General features: G+C 48.7%; 1 protein-coding gene across 2 annotated transcripts in view; it reads right to left on the bottom strand.

Moving 5' to 3' along the window:
* Nucleotides 1–15,644, bottom strand: part of ADAMTS9 (ADAM metallopeptidase with thrombospondin type 1 motif 9) — a 135,603-nt gene extending 119,959 nt beyond the window's left edge. For both annotated transcript variants that reach the window (XM_065407328.1, XM_065407329.1), the window contains exons 1-3: nt 15,539–15,644; nt 14,458–14,834; nt 11,665–11,827 (exon numbers count right to left, since the gene is read on the bottom strand). In XM_065407328.1, the coding sequence (XP_065263400.1) occupies nt 11,665–11,827; nt 14,458–14,834; nt 15,539–15,644 (646 nt within the window). The remainder of the gene's footprint in view (nt 1–11,664; nt 11,828–14,457; nt 14,835–15,538) is intronic.
* Nucleotides 15,645–17,345: the final 1,701 nt, after the last annotated feature.

Raw genomic sequence — 17,345 nt, 5'->3', positions numbered from 1 at the left:
GCGGTTAAACACCTTGTGACCTGACTCCCTAGAACTGAAGTTGTTAGGGAGAGCTATAGGCAATTCACCCTTGCAGAATGGCTTTGTATATGTGCTTGGTTTCAATATATAGGCCTGATCCTGCTACCCACACTCACATGAACTCCCAGTGAAATCGCTGGAAACACACCTAGGAGTACTGGCTATAGAATCCAACCCTGTTGTTCTAACTCTCAATAGGAATTTTAACTCCGATTGCTACCAGTGACAATTATGCAAGGAAAGGAGAATAGACCCTTACAATGAACTTCAAAACAACACAGCAGTGTTTTAAACAGCCCTTATAGCCTTTTTTATTTACCTCCCTTTAAAAACATCTAATTGTTTCAAAGAGTCTTTTCACTGAAGTTCATGAAAGGTGCTAACGAGAACACAAGGGAAACAAAAAACTCCTCTCTCCGCCCAACACACAGGTACAATGTGGGGAGCAGTAACACAAGCGTTGCAATATTTTACTAATGTGCCTCAACCCTGACCTCATGGGGCCATCCCTAGGAGTGAGAGGAACAGTTCAGATTCCATACCAGCTGAGGCCGCTAACAGGGGGTGAAGTTTTGATTGCGGTTTCTGTGATGTGGAGACCAGAATCAGAGGGAGACCCGGCATTTCATTTCACAAAAATAAGCATCGGCCACTACCATCTTAGGAGGGCTCTAAACCAGTCACCTATAGATGGAAGAGGCTATACTCCATTACCCCTGATCCACCCCAGATTTCAAGAAACGTGCACACTCTTTTGACTGTAATTTATGAAGATTTCCTTTTGGATGCCCCACAGTCCACTGAGAAATCACATGCATGGTGACAGGATAGTAGCTGTATTTACAGTCGCAGTCTAGAAAAATACGGCATTTACTGTATTTGGATTAAGCAAAATAAACAAAAAATCCTACCTTATTCAAATGATGGGCATTCATTGAACTGTCCCAGAAGACAAACTCAGATCTTTCCCTTTTAATGACATCAAGGCAAATTCTCTTTCTGTTACACCACCGTGTAAATCTGGAGTTACTCTACTATAGTCAATGGATTTATTCCAGATTTACGCCAGTGTAACCCAGAGCAGAATTTAGTTTTGGTGATGGAAGTTTGTTATGCTGCTAGGATGACAGCTGGAGATGGAGGAGTGAAAAGAGAGGGGAGGGGAGTGGCTTGCTTGGTAGCATATTCTGACAATCGGACAATTCTGACAAAGGCAGAATTAATGTTAACTCCACTTCCATGACTATGGACCCAGAGAATTGTCAATTGCTCCAGTAGGATATAGAAAACAGCATTTATGGACTGGGGGGTGGGAGTGAAGAACAAAAACGAAATGGGAAACGAATAATCAAACCCAAACAAGAATCCAATGAAAAACAACATATTCTACGTTCATACATATGAGACAAAAATGATAACCGTCTGATTACTACTTGCACTGCAAACCAAAGAAAGTTCAAATACAAATCAATCGGGGGTAGGGATAGTTCAGTGGTTTGAGCATTGGCCTGCTAAACCCAGGGTTGTGAGTTCAATCCTTGAGGAGACCATTTGGGGATTTAGTTGGGGATTGGCCCCGCTTTGAGCAGGGCGTTGGACTAGATGACCTCCTGAGGTCCCTTCCAACCCTATGATTCTATGCTTAACAGTGTATAGAGCTAAATTAGATCTAGTCTTTAACGGCAAAAGAATTCACTAAAAATGTATAGATATAACTTATAGCGTATGCGCAGACAAAACTGTAATACAGTAAAACCATATCATACAGCACACTGTTCACAGGCATGTTAAAGCCAGGCGGAGGATGGAAATCCCTATTCACAAAGGATTTGAAGATTTCGGCATTTGTTTTTATTCTGATTAGGAATGAAACCAGAACGTTTCTAAATTCTCCACCTTTGTTTCGATTTAACCTTTTTTCTACCACGCACAAGAATTTTGAAACAAAAAGTCGTTTCACACTGAAATATCAAACTGTGCCATAGATTGAGATGTCTGAGTACAGGACTAAGATCTCATGGCCCAAATTCATCTCCTTGTTAATGGTCATGGCCTATTTTGCCCCACTTGGACCTTTTCAGTCTCTGCACCTATGTATTCTGATCATCAGAAACATCCAACCCAGAAGCATCTGCTCATAGGGACAGTTGCCCTGCTGGCCCTGAATCCTGGGTTTTCTTCTTGAAACGTATCAAGCATGTGAACAGCTCAAAGCACAACAACATTTAATACCGCTCCTGCAAACATTACACCTTCCGGTCTACAACGCTTGATTCCCGTGCTATGAATTCTTACGCACTCAAGCAGATTGCTGCAGGCAGTGGGCTAACTGCCAGCTAAACCGAGGGAAGGTATAGGGGAAGGGGGGGGGGCAAATAGACCTTCACAATTACCACAAATCCCCCCACCCCTTCTACAAAGCCCCAGACAGGGCAAATTTGCTGACATCCCTCACCCCCATCATTCCCCTTTCCAAATGTCTTGTATCGTCTCTCAAGCCCCTCCCCAAGGCTCCCCCAAGCCCATGTCCCTCCCAAAGACCCCATGTGCCTGTATCCCAGTCAGCCCCCCTCCTCTCCTCACCAGACCCCCAGGGCTGAGTCACCTCCTCCACTTCTCCTCTCGCCTACTGGAACCTCCTTCATGGGAGGGGGAGCTGGACTGGACAGGAGGCCCTGGCCCTAGGCCGGCTCGGCACTCAGAGCCAGTGGGAGGGCAAAGGAGGGAAACTTAGCCCAGCCAGCTACTGAGAGCAGCCTTGTGGCCGCCCAGCTGGGGGACAGAGAAGTGCCCAGTGGGCCCAGCTGCCTCCTCCCAGCCCAACCCGGCCCACCAGCAGAGAAGCAATTGCTAAGCTGCACTAAGATGCAGCCTCGGGCTGTTCCCTCAGCTGCCTCCCTCACCTCCAGAAATTGTCTCCACCTGATCAGTAAAATTAAGCCGTGCCAGTGTCCTTCTACTATTCCACTACCCCGCTTCGTTACCCCTCTCTTGGGCCTGCTATTAACCAATTGGTTCCTTTGGACTTCCACTGGGAGCGGGAGGAAGGGCTCATCCTCCCCGAATTTTTCCTCTTCCGGATGCCTCTGCCCTGACACAGGCACCTTTTCCCACCCTTCCTCGTGGGCTGAAGTTCTGCTGTGCTGCCCGTCCGGGTCTTGCTCTGCTGAGCTGTCATTCCAATCTCGAGCCACAAGGAGGCAGCGGTGGGTGGGCTGAACCGAGAAGAAGCCATGGGTGGGGCACCGAGGACTGCCTGCCGTAGTCGCGTGGCTCCAGCAATCTATTCTCCCAGGGGCCCAGCATCTCTCTGAGTGTGGGGCAGCAGGAGGTTGAAATCAACAGGGGAATGGAGAGCGTCTGGGATCATAGGGGCACTCCTGCCAAAAATCACGAGTCAGGCCCCACACAATCATGGGGTTGGCTTAAAAATAATAAAGGTCGGACTCTTTTTACAGACTTCCCAACAGGCCCGGGTTTCTCGGGACTGTCCCTCTTTGACCCCCACGTGCCCCTTGTCACAGTTAAAGCTGGGAACATTTCCCACATTCAGGCCACTTGGGTGGGGGGATTGTGCAAAAGGGGCAGGTTGTCCCAGAGCCCCATTTGAGAGGGCCCCCAAACCCAGTGGTATTGCAACCTGGCGCATGGGGTCACTGCGCCACTCAGGTTTGGTTCAGCTGCCCCTCTTTTTCTGTCTATGGAGGGGCAGCTGGTCCAAATTTGAATGACACTGCGCCCTGCTTTAGCCACTAGAACCATTGGGAGATATGTTTTTATTTGCCTTCTGGTTTCACGTCAGGCTTTTCTTCACAGCCACAAGAGCCAGAAGCTTACTTCTGTAAGAAAGGAAAGCTGAGATTGCCACCTAATCACATGAGTCCAGGAGCTGGGGCTTTAAAACACACAGCCAATATTGTGAGACTCACAACAATACTGCAAGCTAGAAACACAGAAGCAGAGATGGGAATGATTCCTCAGGGATGAGTGCCTGGGGTGGGAGGCAGGGTAAGGGTGTGTCAGGTTGGGAGGTATCCTGTGGGATGTAGGAAGAGACATAATCTTGAGATATGGAGGCAGAGGTAGGGGATTCTGGGAAAGGGGAGATTGGACTCTAACAAGTCACATATAATCTCATTATCCTGAATCAGGTGTTCATTTAAAGATATTTCAATGGCATGCAAGACTCATTTTCTCTCTCACACACACGCCTTTTCAATGTATCTGGTGGCTAGCCACAGCCTGAGGCACATCCTAAAGTTGAACACAACCCATCATAAAAATCTTACAATCAAATATTGTGACCCCCGTTTCCCATCGCACAAACACCAGTTTACAGTCTCTTCTGCACAAAGGAAATGGAAGACCTTCTACCCTCTCCTATGACAAGGCCCCCACCAAGCCATTCCTCAGTCTGAGCCCCTCACCTATGGGACCCCAGCCTCCCTATATGCTTGTGAGGAAATATGGGATTTGCAGTAGGCCCATAAGCTTTAGAAATCCAGGCTCTGGCAGACTCAGGAGGGGCAGTCCCAGGCCAATGGGAATGCCCTGGCTGTAGCTACTCCTGTCCATAGCAAGGGAGTGCCACCAGTAATCTCAGGGAGAGAGATGACAACAGAATGGATGATGGGAATAGAGGATGCTCAGCGCATTACAGGTGCTCAGCATCACCTAGGATCAGGCCCAACATTAACAAAGGCTTAATTAGAACAACGATCTGGTAGCTTAGGCCATAGTTCAAATGGCCCCAGGCTACGGTGACTCTCCAGTGTTGTGTTCAGCAGGAAAGGCCGTTAAAAGTTACTTTGAAAGCGTAATGTATTACAAGTTACTCACTAATGTATCTGAGAATCGGTGACACATTACTGATTAGTTCGGTGTCATGCGTGTCAGTAGCACGGCGAGACATATTTTGTACCATGACTCTTGTGGCATCATCAGAAAAGGACCAAATGGAATCCACGTAAGATTAGGTCTACACAGGAATAGGTTACTTCTATGGAACAGGGTCTAGAACCACTTATGGTGTAAACGGATTGAACCCAATAGAGCTACACGGATTTACACCACTGGAGAAGCTGACCTATTTACTTTGGCCACCTTATCAATGCGATAACCGCACATTCAACAGCCTACACCTTTGGGAACTGCAAGCATTCATCTGGCCAGAAGTCTGGGAAACGTCAATGTCCTACAAGATAATAATGACACTCGGCGTGACTGTAGCAAAAGCTGCCTCTTTATTGAAGAGAGGAGCAAATAATTCACAGCTACTTTGCATTTCACCTTTCTCCCCGCTGGCAAAAAACCATCCACGAGCGGACTGAGCAGTTCTCAAATGCTAGAGCTAGCGAATGTCTTCGGAATGTTTCTATGTTTATTTTTTGGTGCTCTGGGAGCTAGCTATCCAAGGAGTGGGGACGTTTCTGTTTGCTGAATCACTGAAGCTAAACAATCAAGCAGGAATTTAGAATGGTAAGTCGAAATACGCAGGTCAGAATTTGGGACTTCGCATTTGTGACACTTTTGCATTCGCTTTCAGGAGGTGCTAGAACATTCTACGCTCGAGAGCGGCTCCTAACGAGCGTTGGTGCAAGTAAAGCTCGGGGCTGGTAGGGTTGTGGAAACTGAACAGAAAAGCTTGCAACATAACCGCATTTCCTCTCCTCCTCCTCCTCTCAGTCCGTGTCTGCAGGGGTCTCTGCTGTAGCAAGTTCTGCCTGTTCTCCCACAGCTCAGGGCTCCTCTGTCCTGCACTAACCTGAGACCAGCTCTCATTTCTTACCACCATAATATGAAATAGCAGGACGGCCTTTTCCTGGCTCTCTTTCAAGATGGGGAGGACTCATCATCTTATCAGCGTCGCACCAATGAGGTGAGTGCTGCTGTTTCATCAGAGAGTTTCACCCCAGTGGATGCTTCTGCTTTAACAAATGCCATTACAGGGCTAGGCCCAATGTGACTTGCGACTGCCATCCAAAACCCACTGCTATCTCTGAATCCCGAGGCAAACGAGTGGAAGGGGCCTGCTATTCTAGCAATGAAAGTGGGGACAGCAGCCAGTGCTCACATTTGATCCTTGTTCCTACATATGAGAAAAAACTTCTTGTCTATTTCAGCCACAGCCTGAGTCTGTTATGCCAAATGGAAGGAAAAATGAGGTGTAGCGGGGGGAGCCTGTGCTAAACGTTTTTTGGTTTTTTTGTGAAGCTGGAAAGAAAACAGAAAAAGCATAATGAAAAGTCAGGTGGTAAGAGGGCAGATATCAGAACCCAATTGGAATGCAAAGGAGGGAAGAACAGAAACAGCTAGTTCAAAATATAACTCTTGCAAGGGGTTTGTAGTAAAAGATATAGAAATGGGCAAATTGGGAGTAAATAATAAGCAAGACCAACACTGAGAAAACAAAACACAACAGACAGGTAGAATTATAACAGAAAGCTCCAGGCAAGCCGTAAAAGAGCTGGAGCATGAATAGATAGTAGTAGCAAAAGATCAGAAATAAATTAACCAAAACTGACCAAAAACACACCCCAGGAGAGATATAAGAGACAGAAGAAAAGAAAGGTAAGCAGCAAAAACCAGACAAAGATGAAAAAAAAACACATGAGAGAAATAAAGAACCCTACAGCACAGAAGGGGTTGGCTTCCTATCGCTCACTTTCTGAAAACAACAAATCAAATTAACAACTTCAATAGAGGCGGCAGGCTGGAAGGGGAAAGCCACAGATATAAGCACAACTAAGGAGTTTGTGTGACGTGTACACACATACAGGTGTGTTTGAAAAAAAATGAGTATGTTAGAAGTCATGTTCATCCAACCCCCTCTGGAAATTGTATGGAACAGAATGAGAGAGGAACCGAAGTGGTTTATTTAGATATAGGGGAGGTTTCCTGTCGGTGAAGTAATAACCGTAGCTGGACTAAATCAAGACTGGATGTCTTTCTAAACGATATGCTCTAGTTCAACCACTAGTTGTGGACTTGATGCAGAAATTATGGGTAAGGTTTCCTGGCCTGTGTCGTGGACTAGATAATCCTAGTGCTCCCCTGTGACCATGAAATCTATGAATCTACACAACTCCTTCACCTTAGGACCTGCGAGTGTACACAGGTGAGCGCACAGTTATCATCCAATCCATTGGACGATCTCTCAAGTGATTCTAATACAGATTCTCCTTCCTTTCGACAGCAGCGGCAGACCCTCCCTCCACTGAGCTCAGAAAGCTCAGCTCTCCGCCTTCACTGAGCAGTCTCCCTTCTGGATTAAAATTACATTTTTTAAGCTCTCAATCTCCACCTCATTAATTGGGACTGCTTAAAAATCCAGTGGCAGTTGGAATACCTAGGGGAAAGTTTTATGGGGATGCTCTGCTGGTGTGAAGCAAGGAGAGAGAGCAGGGCTGCCGTGGGCAGCTTGTCTAAGTAGCACCCCCTACTGGTATTTCACATCCACCCTGGCCAGTCTTCATTTTTTAAATGCTGTTCAAGCAAGTCTAGTTAGTTAGTTACTGTACCAGAGCCTGCGTGGGTATAAATCAGGGGAAGAATCACCTCAGCAGGTCACCCCATGTTCAAGAAAGATGAATTTAAACTGGAACAGGTGCAGCGAAGAGCCTGTAGAATGATTGGGGGAATGGAGGGCCTCATTTTAGGAGAGGAAAGTGGAAGAACTTGGCTTGTTTAGCAAAAAGAAATCAGAGAGATAGGATTGCTCTCTATAAATACATGGGGAGAGGGTAAATACCAGGGAGGGTGAAGGGCTACTTAAGCTAAAGGACAGCTTGGCACAAGAAAAAATGGATATAAATGGGCCATGAACAAATTCAGGCTGGAAATCAGAAGAAGGTTTCTAACCATCAAAGGAGCGAGGTTCTGGACCAGCCTCCCAATAGGAGTTGTGGGGGCAACCAACTTAATTAGTTTTAAGAGAGAGCTGGACAAAATGTATGAGTGCAACTGTATGAAAGGGTTGCTTGTGATGGTAGGAGGCAGCCCTGCGGCTCACTTGCAGTTTATGTCTTATGCTCCTAAAGCTCATGCTTCAGGGTTTCAGCCAGACACCTGAAGGGGTCAGGAAGGGATGTTTTCCCCAGCGTATGCTTGGAAGATTTTTATCTCCTTCCTCTGAAGCATCAGGAATGGCCACAGCTGGAGATGACATATTGGGTGGGATGGGCTCTGAGCTGGCACCGAGCGTTCTCTCTCTCAGGGGCTTGGCTGGTTAGTCCTTGCTCATATGCTCAGGGCCTAATTGATCAACAAATGTGGGTCAAGAAGGCATTTGCCCCCAGGTCAGCTTGGCAGTGACTTTGGGGTTTTTTCACCTTCCCCTGCAGCATGTTGGTGCGGTCACTTGCCAGATCTCATTTAATCATTTCCCTGATATTGTGGGTGCGCTGGACACTGGTGCCTCCTATTCTCTGGCACAGAAAAGTCTAGTCTCCTGAGGGCTGTGATACTTTGCTCTCATTCTGGCTCTGGGGTTTAGCATGCATGGGCTGGGAGCTGTTGGTGGCCTGTGACACCCAGGAGGGTCAGACTAGATCAGCTTAAACTCTGGGACTCTATTGTGATGGCCAAAGGAAGGGAAGGGTTAGTGAGGGTACAAAGGCCACCTCTTAACTCCCAAACTACACTGGCGGGAAGCAAGACACAGAGAGAAGGATATGGGACAGGCCAACAGTGAAAGAACAAGGAGAAGCTGCTATTAACAGCCTCATAACCCAGGACCTCAGCATAACTACAATAGCCTGCTATACTGAACAACAGCAAAGCCTTGGCAATAGTTTATTATAACACACATCATTAGTCCATTAACCTGTATGGCAGAAGAGCTAGGTCATGTGGTCAGGAGAGCCCATACTGCATTTATCTAAGGGCTGGTCTACACTGGGGGGGGGGGGAGGGGGGATTGATCCAAGATACGCAACTGAAGTTGAAGTATCTTGGATCGAATTACCTGGGGTCCAGATGGCGCGGGATCGACGTCGCAGCTCCCCCGTCGACTGCGCTATTGCCACTCGCTCTGGTGGAGTTCCGGAGTCGACGGTGAGCGCGTTCGGGGATCGATATATCGCGTCTTAACGAGACACGATATATCGATCCCCGATAGATCGATTGCTACCCGCCGATATGGCAGGTAGTGAAGACGTACCCTAAAAAGCAGCTATAAGAAACGGCTAATTAAAATTTAGCAGAACCAAAAAGACAAATATGCCTGCATTCCCTAGCTGACCTGATCAAGTGAAAACGAATAATAGTAATGATAAATACTTCCTGGAGATCACTGGAAATGAAAGACCCTACTTTATCCATCAATCATAGCTCAGGGGGGAAAGCTTTTCTTAGACACTGTAGGATGTCTACAACTACTTCATTATGCTAAGAACATACTTGGAAAACATTGTGTTGTGTAGAAATCGTTTCTGTGCACAGCAGCCTCTAAGAGAGAGAGATTTAATAAAGCCACAGTCTTGCAAAGGGGTCTGCCCATGTAAAGCTCATTGCAGGTTTGGGGTTTAAGTCTTTTCTGGGGTTGAATTTCCGCTTTTGGCGGATTTCCGTTTTCCCCATTAACTTGCAGTACAAATGGACTTTTCACATGTTGGCTGCAGCAACAATATAAGTTTAATGTCATCTACAGATCCCAGGTACAATGCAACTGAGCTCATAAATTCTAATGAGATCATTTCCTTTTCCCCTGGCTTATGTGAACACGGCAGTTTGCCCAAAGGTGACTCCAAACTGACTCCTAAAGATAAACTTGAGAAAATGTTGCTGGGCTTCACTTTTTCCCTGAAGTCATCTGAGCTTCTCTCTTGCCTCTAGGGCCTGGTGAAGGCGGAAGAATATTGGTGAGCCAGTGGAGGGTAGTGCATATGGCCACTGACCATGCTGTGCTTATTCTGCTATTTCAATGTCCACAGTTAACAACACAGCACCTGTCACCAGCACAAGATTCCCTTAAAATTGTTGAACCAGAAATGGGGGAAGGGCAGAACCATGCTGCCTATTTTGGGTCCTTTGAATCTTATTATTTGGACAGAACTTTAACTTATTGGGGCTTCTCTTTTTCCACATTGTGTGGAGCAATAAAGAACAAGCAGCAAAGGAAAAGGGGAAGCACAGCAGATTAGCAGAGGACAGAAAAAGACCTGGGTAATTAAGCAGAATAATACAGCGGGTTGATTTCTTGCGAAAGCTAGTGGAGCACGAACACCTGACCTGAAACTATTAGACGCGGCACAAGGTTGAATGATATGCGATCACTCCACAAAGGGAAAGGGCCTTGTATTCAGGGCCTTTCCATCTACCTTTGATTCAAGGGGTTCCGAGATCTGCTGGTCCATTCTTCCAGGGGTTACTGGTGAATTGTGCCAGATTCCATGTTTCTTTCCAACTGTTCTGAGTCTCCTGCATCTGATCTCAAAGAAGGGAGCAGAAACAGCTGGAAGAGAGAAACCAGAGTGGCATAGTCCAGCAGCAACCCTTGGAAGAACAAATAAAAGCCTTGTGAGATGTACCATTATTCCCCCAAATGTGTGTACACGTGTGTGTACCACCATGCTTCCATTACCATGAAATCTACCTTGGTCTTTGATCAGTGCCTTGGGACATCTCCTTGAATCACTCTGTCACCATACCAGCTCTAACTATGTAGACTTACATTTGAATGGCAAAACCACTGCCTATATCCTCCCTCCCACAATGAGCCACAAGTGTAAGATACAATGTAAATTCTGTATAGCACTAATACAATACAACTGCATCACATAATAGTCCAAAGGAGATTCTCACTGTGTACTCGCTAATGCATACAAGCGGCCATATTCTGCTGCTCTTACTCACATCAAATCATACCTTTACTCCATGAGTAATCCCACCTACTTGAAGAGTAACCATACCACTCAGTCTGAGTAAGGTTGGCAGATTCATGCCCATAGTGTTTAAGTTGCAATATACCACACAAGAGGCATCTGTAGGTTTAGTACACTAAGGAGTGGTGCCCGAACACGGGGAGAAAACAGGAGACCCAAGAAGTAAATTAATCAGTGAGAGCATTAAGTAACCTCTGGCAAGGAAGAGGAATGGTTGGGAGAAGAGACGAGTCATTGCATTTTGGACCAATTCAGGTAAGGAGAGATCGGGCTTAGAAAGACCACGATGGAAGGAATTAAAGCAAGCAAGATGACGGAAGTTGAAGGCACAAGTGAGTTTCAGCTGAAGTGTAGGAAAAATTGTGTATGTTAGGACTTATGGTTAGGAGGGAAGAGAAGTAAGGTGGTACAGACACAGAAGCCATTTAAGCCACAAGAGCTCAGAGATGACTACTTTACCTCACGGTAGGCATGATTGGGATCAATGGTGGCGATGGAAGTGGTAGAATTTGGCCTCCGGTTGACCTTCTTAAGTTAGAAGTCAAAGACAAGATGTACCTTACCTGAACAATAGCAACAGACTATCCCCAAAGCAAAGAGCACCACACCTAGACGTTCACAATAGCCCCTTCATTGCACGCCCACAATTACTTCTAGCCCAAACAGTGCCAGTGTCCCCTCCCATATCACGGTAAATGGTTTATAATTCAGCAATGCAGCATCATGGAAGTGACTGTATGGGGAATAGTCAAACGAATACCTGAAGTATCACAAGTGTGCCTTTCCCTTGGTGAGTCTTTTTGAGGTGCACCGTGTCTGTAGACCACATGTGGCTTATTGTGCTCTTCTTCATACTCTTGGTCATCAGGGGATAGCAGCGGCTCTACAAAATAGTCCCCATCGTGAGACCTGAATGTGCCTAGCTGAGAGTGGAGAGAGACAGGTAGTCAGCTTCCAGTTGGAACATGCAAGAGACTAGGCCTACATAATTACCGTATAAAATGGACATGGGAACATGCAGAAGTTTCTAGGGCATTTACACTTCCTTACAATGTTCAGTTTGGCAAGCAACCCCTACATCTGCGATGGCTGAAAGCTATGGGCCCAATTCTGCTACGCTGAGTAGCACTTTACTCTGTAGACTTTGCTCCCATTAAAACCAGGGAGATTATTCATGGTGTAAGTTACTACTCACCAGGAGTAAAATTCAGCCCTGTGTGAAGAGAGGACACATATTAGACCCAGTTCTTCCTTTGGATATGTTTGCAAAATTACTCCTGATCTCAATGGGAGATGTTGGAGTGCATCTTAGGACAGAGTTGGGCCCTATTATGTTCTGCCCTCTCTGTTTCTCATACATAAGATATGCCAAGAGCAACTCTGAGCGGAGACAAGCTGAGCATGGTATCGAGTGGCTTGATCCGGGAAAGGAACTCACCTGGTGAAGCTACTGCCTAGGAGAGACTATCAACGCTTCTAGCCCACATGACTGCGGAGCAGGCCGTGGGGAAAAAACGCCACTCCCAGGTAAATGTATGTCATAAGACAAAAAGGTAGAACCATAGAACCATAAGGCTAGAAGGGACCACGAGGGTCAGCTAGTCTGACCTCCTGCCAAGATGCAGGTACCCGAGCACGATCCCAATTCTGAGCATCAGCTGCACCGCCCCAAGGCATACGCGCCCTGGCCTCGTGCAAAGCGTATCTACCTGCATCTCCGGGGCCAGGTATGCTAGCGGCAGCCTGTCTGGGGCCGAAAGGGGGCAGGCAGCAGCTGCACCCGGTTCTCCCTGGGGAACCCCTTTAACCAGGAAGGCTGTTGGTGGAGGCTGCCCAGGAGATGGAAGGTATCAGCAAAGTGCCCAGGCGCTCTGGCCAGTCTCCCACAGGTCACCCCTCCCCCCAGCAAGGATGGATCAGGATCATCCTTGGAAAGGCTCCCTACTCGTGGCTAAGCCCAGCTCCCAGGGAATGAGCCCCAGTTCAGGGGAAAGCAGCCAGACAAGCCCTCCTCCACCCCCCCCCCCCGCAAGCTTCCTGCACAGCTGTTTGTGTTGTCTCCTTCTCCCCCCAGCGCCTCACCTCTCCTTTCCCCTCCCCCCACGAGCTGGAGCTGGGAGGATGGAGAAGGCGTCTTGACATCTCCTCCGGCCTCCTTAAATCCCCAGCAGACCTGGCTTGGGGCTGGCAAAGTGCCTCGCACCTCCTTAAGGTCGTCCCCGGGAAGGGAGGGAGAGCTCTTAAGGCGGCACGCTTGACTGGCGGGGTGGGGGGTCAGGGGAATTGAATCCTCCCCTATCTCAATCTGGGGAATGGTTCACAGGTGTGCCGGGGGGGTGCAAACACCCCCAGGCCCCGTCCTGCAGCCAGGGCATTGCCTGCTGCTGGGCTTCCTTGCAGCTCCCCCCCCCCCCCCCGGCTCCTTCGCCCCCGCCCACCCAGGCTCAGCACAACAACAAACAGGGGACGCTGCTGGGAGCGCGCAGCCCCCGGGAAAGCGCAGAAGGGGGGGGGGGGGCTTTGCAATGGGACTCCCCAGCAGCAGTAGCAGCTCGGCCACCCTGGTGAGTATGCTGGATCCCGGCTGCCTGCTCTGGGGGGTTTCTCTTCTTTCCCACTGAATTGGGGGAGGGGACAGAGCTTGCAGGACTGGCCCCCGCCCCCACTGGGTGGCCGTTTTGCCAGGACTGGGGACTGAAGGGGGGTTGCCTCACGTGGAAGTTTGGAGACACCCCCCACCCCAGCATGTGCAAGCTCTGCCGGGGTTTGGGGGGGCCGCACTAGCACCCCCTGTCCTTCACTCCACGTTGGGACAGACGTGGCTTAACCCCCCCCCCCCCGGTTGAGAGCCCCCCCAGCTGTATTTAGGGCAGAGCTCCAGGCCAGACCTTTGCAAGCCCCCCAAGTCAGCCCGGCGCGTCTGCAGGGCGAAAAGCTAACCGGGCTGGAGCGGCCCGCTCTGTATTGCGGGGGGGGGTTAACTCGGTGTGGTTGCTGGGGGCACAGAAAGGGGGCCTCGCCCGCGAGTGCCTTGCTCCACCTTAACTGCGGCTGGCGTCCAGTCAGCGGGCACCAGCTCGTGTGGCGAGCAGCCCCCGGGGTGACCCCACCTTCTTGCTTCCGCTCGGTGCTCCCGGACCCCGGCGTGTGAAAAAGCCCCGGCCCCTGGTGACCTCCAGAGAAAACAGGGCAGCCCCGGCAGAGGCTCCGGGCTCGCATGCCGCAGGGAGGACCCAGCTGTGGCCTTCAGTTACTTCCATTGCTACTTTACCACCGCAGACCCAGACCCTGCTGGAAGGGGAGAGCCCCTGGCAAGCTCGCTGGGGAGAGTGCGGCGAGCTCCTGGACATCCGCCGTCCCACAACTTCCCTGCGGAGCCGAGCCGCAGGAGGCGATCCTGGAGTGCGAGAGAACCATGGCAAAGAACTCCGCAGCAAGGTGTTTCGTGTAAACATAAGCACCTGGGAGATACGGATTTAAGACTGGCTGCGAAGCTCAGACCTGGAAATCCCCAGAGGCAGCGAAGAAAGAAGGCGGAGGGGAAGTCACTTACCATCCCTGAACACAGGCTGATGACCGCAGTGTGCTGGGGCTGGGTATTCACATGTCCTCTATAAAAACAGTGCTTTACGTCGCTGGCCTCCTCGCTGTAAAACCTGGTTTGGTTAACCCCCGGGGCTCCGAGGAGGCTGACCGTGAAACGTGGCGCAATAAATCCAGAATGGGCCGTGAGGTTGAACAGAAACTGCTCCCCAAAGGCGGAAAGCCGGTAGTGTGCGGAGGAGGAGTCGGTGGCCCAAGGGTCCGGGTCAGGATTAATACTTCGTCTCTTTCGTTTGAAGTGTACGTGCGTGGGAAAGGGGGCTCCGAATTCGTTCACACGGGTGGGGGTGACGATCTCGAACTCGCGTAGTTTCTCCAGTAGTTGGGCTGCAAAGAGTAACAGACACATGCCCGGTAAAGAATCGCTCTCTCGCTCAGGTCAGGCAAGGCGTAGCTTTTTCCCACACACTTATATTGGATGAAAGCAGCCAGGCCTGGCTTTCTAAAGTTGTATCTAGCAGGGTGGGGGGAGGATAGAGGTAGCTATCCTTACCAAACAAATCAATGCACCACTAGGTTGCCTGCAACGGGTGGTGAAGTAGTGGTACTGTATTTGCCTCGCAGGAGCACCTAGAGACTTTAATCTAGACCAGGACCCCTGCAGAGCTAGGCGCTGTACACAAAAAAAGGCAGTCTCTGCCTCCAGCAGCACAAGGAGAATCCTTAGTTTTTCTATAAACCCACCAGGGACTGCCAGGTGCCCAGACCCTGCACCCTTCCTCCACTTCAAATGGGTTTCTAACCTCAGGCGATTTGCAGCTTCAGAAAGGTTCCAAGGACGTGAAGACCATGTTCAGCAGCTTCTGACCCCCAGCCCTGGGTGCCCCGTGTTTTCCCAGCCTGAGAAAGGCGCACAACTTTTTAAAGTTATTGAACGGATGACTGAGGGCAAGCCAAGGGAAATCAATGAAACTGATACTGCAGAGTTGTAGAAATACCCCCCCCCCCATGTTAAAATGAGGTCTAAGAAACAGCCCAAAGAACTGGAAACTTCCCTGAAGGAGCTCTGGATGCCCAAAGCATCTTCTTACCTTGTCTTGGATGCAGCTTCTGCTTCCTCGCTGCGGTGGTGGCTACATTCAAGACGTCCTGGAGAAAGAGTGTTCCTAATCCCAGTGCCCATAACACAAGCTGCATGGTGGTGTGAGCTGTTCCTTAGCAGAGAGCAGCCTTCCCCCTCCCCCCTTTTAATTCCACCCCCGCCCCCACCCCTTGCTCCTGCTGCTGCTCGGAAAAAAGAAAAACTTCAGAGCTCCCCCCCCCCGCCCCCAACTTCACTTTATTAAAAGTGGGAACCACTCGCATCCGATTTGTTCACCCTGGGCTCTGCTGTGACCACAACTGCCAGCGGAGAGAAGATTAGCAGCGGCAGCAGGAGGAGGAGGAATAATCGCGCACGGGGTATCGGATACACCAGCATAGTGTAGTGAGAGGGGCTCGGGAAGGAACAGGGAAGCGCCTGCTGCACTTTTGGTGGGCTGCTTTTTCCTCTCTCTCCCCCCCTTCTAGCTGGTGCCCTCGGAGTTCTTGGGAACCAGTTCAGGAGACCGGAGGGGGGCGGTCTCCGGCAAAGCAAATGCCCAGAGCCCGCCTCTGGAGGAGGGCTCCTCCCTGCTTTCTTAGCATGTCACTTTCTTCCCTTCCAGTGAAGCTTTTGCTTCTGGTTTTCCAGGAGAAAAGACCTTGTCCGATTCAGTACCTAGGCCAGGACTCCTTTCCCTGGGAGGAGGGATGAAGGAGGGAGAGAGATTTACAAGAAGCTGAACACTGCAGCGAGAATCTCACTGAACTAAACTCTACCACTGTACTTTGTTCCTGTTGTGCACTCCCCCCACCCCCTTCTCAACTTAAAGCTGCCTCATCGGGAGAATCTAATGATTCCTTGAATCTTATTTGCAAAAAGAACAGGAGTACTTGTGGCACCTTAGAGACTAACAACACCTAGTGACTTTGGATTTCTGAAAATATATGCAGCTCTTATAGACTTGGATCAGTTCATTCCTCCAGGAATGAATAGTTCATCTGAAAAAGAAACACTATTAAATGCATTCAAAGGAGTGAGAATGAGAGCCTCTCTCTTTAAAAGAAATAAAAGCAGCAAAATGAATGTGGCAGCACCCAGACCTTGTAAACTAACTAATCTCTTTACTTTTGTTTATTGAAAGTACAAGAACTTTAAAAATTCAATTAACTTGCCACTTTCCATGCTATTTGTTTTCTTGTGCATTTCTCAGAGTTAGGACAATTAAAATCGGTGATGTGGCCCAGTTTTGTGTATAGTCAGTTTCATTTTGGCAGTGCCAAACATTACACTGCCCCCCTTTTTTTTTAATTCAAAATATTTCCATTGATCTTAAGTTTTATATAAAAATCTAGTTTAAATTGTGCTCCATATTTAAATTGAGGTGGTCCCTTTAATTTTTTCCCTGTTTTCAGGAAGGGGAAAGATACTGTCAGATTTCAAGGCTTCAAATCAAATGAAAAGCAAGTTACTTATGATCTCTCTAGCACTTTTAAACTACTTTACTCTCTGTGAACTTGGAGCAAAAGTCACCAGACTTTACATAATGAATGTGAAGACCAACGAATTGTCCCATGCAAGGATATGCATGCTATGTCTCTTTAAATCTGTCACCCAGGCCAGCTGGGGTGGGGACATGTTCTAGGCAGGTCTACAGTGATGCTAAGAAAGAATGGCTTTGTAGTTCTCATAAAGTTCCCTGTTCAGCATTGGAAGGCAGCGACTCTTTCTGCAGTTCGTTTAATTGTCGATGGCGTAGCAGGCTAGCAGAATGCAGACCTTTGTCAGAATAGCTGAACTGGAGTGTTCCTCCACGA

The sequence above is a fragment of the Emys orbicularis genome, chromosome 7 (genome assembly GCF_028017835.1).
Source record: "Emys orbicularis isolate rEmyOrb1 chromosome 7, rEmyOrb1.hap1, whole genome shotgun sequence".
NCBI lineage: Eukaryota > Metazoa > Chordata > Testudines > Emydidae > Emys > Emys orbicularis.
The sequence above is the reverse complement of the archived record's forward strand: the minus strand, read 5'-3'. Positions and strand labels throughout refer to the sequence as shown.